At 46.4% G+C, this 7,214-nt stretch overlaps 1 protein-coding gene across 1 annotated transcript; it reads left to right on the top strand.

The window, feature by feature from the left end:
* Positions 1 to 331: 331 nt before the first annotated feature.
* Positions 332 to 4,033, top strand: LOC123426013 (serine/arginine-rich splicing factor SR45-like). The gene is made up of 11 exons (XM_045109821.1): positions 332 to 511; positions 597 to 817; positions 1,184 to 1,230; positions 1,307 to 1,387; positions 1,483 to 1,651; positions 1,775 to 1,994; positions 2,073 to 2,138; positions 2,933 to 3,049; positions 3,226 to 3,298; positions 3,382 to 3,419; positions 3,617 to 4,033. Exons 1-11 carry the CDS (start codon positions 387 to 389, stop codon positions 3,690 to 3,692), a joined length of 1,233 nt encoding a protein of 410 aa, XP_044965756.1. The 5' UTR covers positions 332 to 386; the 3' UTR covers positions 3,693 to 4,033.
* Positions 4,034 to 7,214: the final 3,181 nt, after the last annotated feature.

The raw sequence follows: 7,214 nt of genomic DNA, 5'->3' as shown, positions 1-7,214 counted from the left end.
ATAATCGCTTGCACCGGAGATATGAACAAAGTTTCATGACTTGTACACAAGTACTCCCTCCGTAAAGTAATGTAAGAGCGTTTAGGTCACTACTTTAATGTTCTAAACGCTCTTATATTAATTTACGGAGGAAATACAAATGTTGACATTTTTTTTCTCCTGAGAATTGACATGGCAACCAAAGAGGATTAGAGGAGGAGGAAGCCCACAAATGTAAATCAGGTAGGCCATCATAAAACCATGACCTTCCCATCCCCACCCCACCCCACCCCACCCCACAGTGTGAAAGAAAGAAAGAAAGGAGGAGAGGGAGAAAAAAAAAAGACAGTTCGACTGAGCGACCGACACGCCTCCCGGCCCCGGCGACGTCTCCGGCGGCCGGCGCGATGGCGGGCGGCCGCTCCCGCTCCCGCTCCCCCTCGCTCTCCTCCTCCTCCTCCGGCTCCGGCTCCCTCTCCTCCTTCTCCTCGGTCTCCTCCCCGTCCCGCAGCCGCTCCCCTCCCGACCGCAGGTCAGTCAGCCGCCGGAACTCACTCCCCCCCGTCGCCTCCTCCTCGCTCAACCGGTCTCTCATTGCTTTCTCTGTTTTCTCGCAGCTCGCCCGCCGCGCGGAGGGCCCGCTCCCCGCCGCCGCCGCGTGAGGGGGCCAAGGGAGGCCGCCAGTCGCCGCCGCCGCCCAAGAAACCCTCGCCCCCTCCCCCTCCACCGCCCGCGAGGAAGCCCTCCCCTGCCCCGGCCCCCGACGAGCCGTCGCTCGTCCTCCTCGTCAGCCGCCTCTCCCGCAACGTCACCGAGGGCCATCTCAGGGAGATCTTCGGTCAGCACACCCATTTCTTTCCTCTCTCTCTCTCTCTCTGTATCTGTCTGTCTCTCTCAAGTTCAGTTCTTAGTAGTAGCACCGCTGCTGATAGCGTGCCATTCGCCGCCCCCTTTAGCTATCTAGCTACTCACCACCATTGTGTGACCCTGTGCGATTCGATCTACTGCTTCAAGTCCAGTTCTCAGTGCTTATGCTGCTGCGCGTTTCGTTCTCCGAATATATATATATCGCCGCATTGTGCCGATTATTACCACAATTGTGCTGCGGGGAACTATGTGCACGTCTTCGTTCTCGGAATGCATCGCTGACGTTGCGCCGTTGCCGCCGCCTTTGGCTGATTGCCACCGTTGTGCTGTGCTGCAGAGAACTATGGCGAAGTCGTCAATGTGGAGCTGTCCATGGACAAGGCGGTAGGCGGATGAGCTTATGGGTCATTACGGCATCAGGGGATTCAGGTCATAACTATTTCCGTTGGCTTTGATTCAGGTGAATCTTCCTCGTGGGTACGGATACGTCGAGTTCAAGATGCGGGCTGATGCCGAGAAGGCGCTTCTTTACATGGATGGTGTATGAATCGAACTCTGCCCCTGCCCAACCAAGTTTCATTTTACAGTTCAGGAAAATGGGTGGCCTTAAAGATTCGGACCTGCTAATATCCACAGGCTCAAATTGATGGGAATGTTGTTAAAGTGAAATTCGCACCTGCACCGGGGCAAACAGCTGCTGCTCCTTTGCCGGAGGCTCTTCCCCATCCTCCGAAAAGAGATCTGCCTGGGGCTGACACAGTCATTCCTAACGCTGAAAAGGCCACTCAGCAGCGACCCAGGGAATGTAAGCTTCCTGTCCTCCAATGCCACAAGCTGCTTTTTGTTCGGCCCCTAAACCAGGCTTCATGTTTACATTGAGCGGCAATATAGATGGTGTTTGAACCTTAAATACTTACCCTGTGAGCAGCATCTACTCAAAGAAAACCACCTCTGTCTCCACAAAGGCGACCTGCTCCAAGCGCAAGGGTTGACTCACCTAGGCGGCGCCCTGATTCACCACCAATTCGCCCTTGGAAAGATCCTCCTCCATTCAGGCGTGGCAGAACACCTCCTAGCCTGAGACCAGGATATCCAGTCCGAAGACGGTCTCCCTCTCCACCCCCTCGAAGGTTCAGATCACCAAGGCGGTGAGTAACGCCTAGATGCATTCTCTTTATCGTTGGCCTGGTGATTGCAAAGTGCTGAAATGTTTCTTTTGATTGCAGCTTTTCACCCAGAAGAGGTTACGCTAGTCCAGTCCGAAGACGCTCTCCATTCGCTCCTAGAAGGATGTAAGTCATTTCAGAGTGCCACTGTGCCAATATCGGTGACGGTCATACCATCAATGTAGCATGAAAGATAGTAGTTTAAGCTGCACACCACACACATGTTGTTTTCTTCTGTCTCTGCAATACAATATTTGGCTCCCTTCTGCCTTGTACATTTTGACTTCATGGTGCCTTTCTTACTGTTTGATAACACATCATCATCACCACCACCATCAAGGTTAAGTCTTTCTTGGGCACCATCAAGGTTAACCAATACAATCAGCATGTTGCCAAGCATCACAAATGTCACATTGGGTCCATAACCCCTTGTGTGTAGAACTTGCAACCTCATAAATGCACTCCGTCCTATCCCTGGTCTGCCTACTCATCCGATATATTTCTAATCTGTTTCAAGAGACAGAACAGCCAACAGTCAAGGAAAATGCTCCACGATGGGCAAAAGTGCAAAGCCAATGTCTCGTCAGTTTTCCCCAAACTCATTTCATCTGTGATTATTCATCCATAAAAAGGAAAAATCAGTAATGAACATGCTTAGTGCCCAAAACATTAGTGTACTACAATTATTTCTGAACACCCAGTGTCAACATACCAGACAAAATTCCCTTAAGAGACATAGTATAAGCTTTTCACATATTCTCTATTCATCTGAACAACTAGCTGTTATTTGAGCCTTATTTTCATGAATCTCAGTCTGTAGCTTATCTAGCTATATAAGAAGTAGCTAATACCAGGCAGCTCTAGTTCCAAATAAGTATTGCTTGCATTTTATCTCTGTTAACCATTCTTTCATTCTGCAGGACACCTCCAATGCGGATGAGAAGTCCTCCAAGAAGGCTGCCACTTCCTTATCGTCGTAGTAGATCTCCAATTCGTCGACCAATTCGCTCCCTTTCCAGATCAATTTCTCCCCTCAGGTAATGGTGTTGTTGACCTAGGTTTATATCTTATTCTTGCATCACTTTGGATCAGTAGTTTGTGCATCTTTTATGACATTAAAAAAAGCTTACAGTCAGCCTGTCACTTCAGCGCTATCTCCTGAGCAGTGTAAAGAAATATCCCCTTGTGTTAATAAACCACTCTATGGAACCAGGGGTCGAGCAGCTCCTGTGAGGCGTGGGCGGTCATCCTCGTCATATTCTTTATCACCAACGCCGCCAAGAAGGGTAAACTCATAACTATTACTGTCTTGTTTTTTTTTTCTTCTGAGGAAAAAAGGGAAAGAGGGGTGATTATTTCTCTTGTACAGGGAGCCGGAAGGGCACCAAGAAGTCGCAGCCCTCAAAGGTAGTCACCTTTGCCTTTCCAAGTCGTAAGTGGTGCTATTATATTTCTTCTATTTTAGCAACCTGCTTAAATGTAAATCATAAGAATCCCTCTCAAATACAACGAAAGGAAACTAGACGTTATTTTCCTCCGTTTGAAACCAATTTATTTATCTAACATAAATGAGTTCTCCTTTTTCTCTTCTTTCATTGGCTCAGGCCCTTTAGAGGGGGACGGAGAAGTGCCTCTAGCTTCAGCAATAGTAGTGGTTCGTCTTCCCCTATCCGCCGTTAGAACTACTGACATGTTAAACCCTGGTAGGTAAAATCCTTTTTGTCCAGTCGCTGTTTTATCTCTGATCATCTGGTTTGCCTGTGCTGCTGTCATCAAGCTTCGGATCGGGTCAGATATCATTGGAACGAGCATGCGAGTCCCTGTCTGAGATCTTGGAAGAGCTGGCTTTCGTTCTGTAGTAGATTACAGCACATTAATCGGTTTTCTCCTTGCAAATTTGACCCGGATATTTGGATATTTATGTTGGTCAATTTAATTTTATGAAGTTGTCGTGCCCGGCAAAAAGATTGTTCTCGGTGGATTCATGTGTGCTTATGTTGTTTGTCAAGTTATTCAAGTTATATGTCTGTTGTTTGCGGCATCGGTGTCCGCCATCCTGTTCTACATGAGATAAACATTTTTTTTGTACATGAGATAAAACACTTTTTTTTTTCTGTCCCAATATAAGGGAAAAAATTAGAGAAATCTGGCATGATTTCCATCAACATGGTAAAATATGAAACAACCATATGCATGGAAATTATTGGTTTTTTTTTTGCGAGAGAAAAGGGAGTTTTATTACAAAATTACGGGATTACAATCAAGAAGCAAAAGAGCTATGATATTGGTATTATTTGTTACAATTGAGAGGATTTGGACCTCCATGCACTCCACACTGAAGGTGGATCATCAAAATGATGGTTGTTCCATTGACTATATTTTGACGACATTTGTACTATTAAAAGCATGAGAGGGTATTTTGACGACATTTGTACTATTAAAAGCACGAGAGGGCAGATCCAATTCTCAATCTAAACCGTTTAATTACATCATCAAGGGTTTAAAAACGCTGTTAACGAAACTGACAGTTTCGTTAGCGTGAAAAATTGTTCTATCTTTTCAGTATTTCTTCTTATATGAAAAAAACATGATCATAGACAACACGAGCATAACTATGATAGTTTTTCTTATGAACTTTCTATACTAAATTTTGGAAAGTCAGTAATGGTTGCATTGCTAGAATTCCGTTCTTTGGCCAAGAGAACTGAACAGATGGTTGAGTCTGAGCTATCTTTTTTCGTCTTGTCGAAAAGACAATCCCAACCTTGCAATACATTTATTGTTGTTAATGGTGAAGGTTTTGTTCCCACGTGGAGGAGCTTTCTCCCCCGGTTTCACTTCAATGAAATGAAACCGCTGAAACAACTGCCTACCCACAAGAATGCACGCATCAATCCACACAACAAAGATATAGGTTACCCAGGGAAGCGCCCATGGCACAACGAGATAAGCAGACTCCCAAGACAAATCACAGATAAATGGTATTATGAAACATGACCTAACAAGCTACGACCAGATTCATTACCCCTCCCCGCCGCATGAATTTAGCAACTACTCCCTCCGTCTCAAAATAATTATCTTAACTTTGTACTAGCGCCAATACAAAGTTGTACTAAGCTTAAGACACTTATTTTGAGACGGAGGGAGTACATATTTACACAACAAGTTACCCCTCCTCTTTAAATTGTTTTTTGAGCAACAGATAAATGAACACTAAGTTTTAGAGGGATTCTATCCTACCACATCTTCCTGTGAGGACACAATATCTGCTCAGTTTTCAAAGGAGAGTACAGATACCTTGCAGTAAACTTGCCGGATTTAATTTAGTTAAAAGTTCAAAAACATTTATCCTCACTTTCTGTCGATTGGACAACAGAGCATAAAGCTTTTTAAAATTCCAATTATTAATAACATTTGTAAGGATTATTAAAATAACATTAACACGGGAGATAGGCCCGTACTGGTGTAAACTATTTGCACCAGCACATTTAGGTAACAAAGTCAAAAATCCATAATTAAATCTAGCTAAATCCAACTTGTTATCATAGAAAATCCTGAAAGAGAGCCCCCTGATAAGTCCCAGATCCCACCAAGTGCTGGTAGCCCATCTGGTATGTTTCGTACTGAAAACAGCTACTCTAATAATCTAATTTCTTCTAGAGTAAATTTTCTATCCAACAACTCTCTGTCTAAATCATTTAAAACAGACTGCAAACCAATATCCAAGGTAATATTCATTGACGTTCAGAAGGACCAAACAAATTCTTCTAAAAGGAAGTGGCATATAAATAATAAAATGTCTTTATCCCCCTGCACCGGATTTTCAGTACTTCTTAAAGAACTTTTTTGTCTTTTTCTACTACCAGCTGTAGGCACAAAATAAGAAGTGAGAGTGCCCCCTTCAAGTATAGGTAGGTCTATCCATATTTCGCCGAAAGTTTAGACTGCTATGACAAAAGTCTGGTCTCAAAAAGGACTATCCCAGTATCTGTTATACCACTATACTTGAAAAACGACCCTACACGGTAATCATTAGTTTATCACATGATGAATAATTAAAATAAACCAAATGCACATATGCACCAAGCAAGAAAAATTCTCAACAAAGTTTGAATTATGCACTTAATTCATGACCTCATCAATTGCATAAGACCGAATTCACCAACTCAACAAGACTGAATTTATGAGCATCAGCAAACATATACTAAAAAGGAACAAAAAGAAGTTCACAAGTAGCACTCACTAGTACTAGGATTCAGGACAACCACCGTAATCACATGTCATGGCCAAGAAATTAGAAAGCTGGATAACAGGCTTAAACTGCCTTTCTCGAGGTCAAGGAACAAAGCCCAAGCATGAGTCGAACTGAACTAGTGCCCATCTGCATCTGCTAGTGGCTCTGATGAGAAGAGAGGAACATAAGGCAGATACAGGCTTAAACTGCCTTTCTCGAGGTCAAGGACATCACAAATTTGGCGGCGACGCATGTCCCAAGACACCACTGAAGCCGCATCCCATGCATCACCATCATAAAGACCTTTGCTGACCAAAAAGAAGGTGTCGCCGGTCGGGATGGAATCCAACCAGCTGGTACTCCACCTCAGCTAGTTTCAGCACCTTATCAGCTCTGAAACTTTGCTTCAGCGCCCATTGCTGGGTATCATATTCCTCGAGGCGCCAGATGGCGACCTCTTCAGCCCTAGCCGCTGCTGCCGCTCCTCCCGCCGCGACGGCCTCCGTCTCTGCTTCGCCCTTCCTCGCCTCCAACCCCATCGTGTGGTGGCAGCCTCGATCCCCGGCTCAGCCCTCGCTGGGATCGGTTCCGCCGCCGTCTGCTGTCGGGCCTGGAGCGGGGGCGATCCGTCGCTACCTGTCTCCTCCGGTGGCCTGTCTGCCTCGACCAACGTGGTCGCGCCGCCACCCCCTCGTGGCTCCGCGCCCGTCCCCTCTGGCGATCCCTCGACGCACACCCATGGCGCCACGCCCGCGCTGACCTACGACGCGCCTCACGCATCGGCCTACGGCGCCTCACCCGCGTCGCCCTACGGCCCCCCTGTCTATGGGGCCCCGTCGATGCCGCCGTCCTCCTGGTTGGCGCCTCCCTACGGTGCGCCGCCTATGCAGCCCTACGCCGTGCCTCCGATGCCGCACTATGGGGTACCACCTGCGTCACCCTATGGGGCCCTACCTGCGCCGACCTAT

The sequence above is a fragment of the Hordeum vulgare genome, chromosome 1H, assembly GCF_904849725.1.
Source record: "Hordeum vulgare subsp. vulgare chromosome 1H, MorexV3_pseudomolecules_assembly, whole genome shotgun sequence".
In the NCBI taxonomy this organism is placed as follows: domain Eukaryota; kingdom Viridiplantae; phylum Streptophyta; class Magnoliopsida; order Poales; family Poaceae; genus Hordeum; species Hordeum vulgare.
The sequence above is the reverse complement of the archived record's forward strand: the minus strand, read 5'-3'. Positions and strand labels throughout refer to the sequence as shown.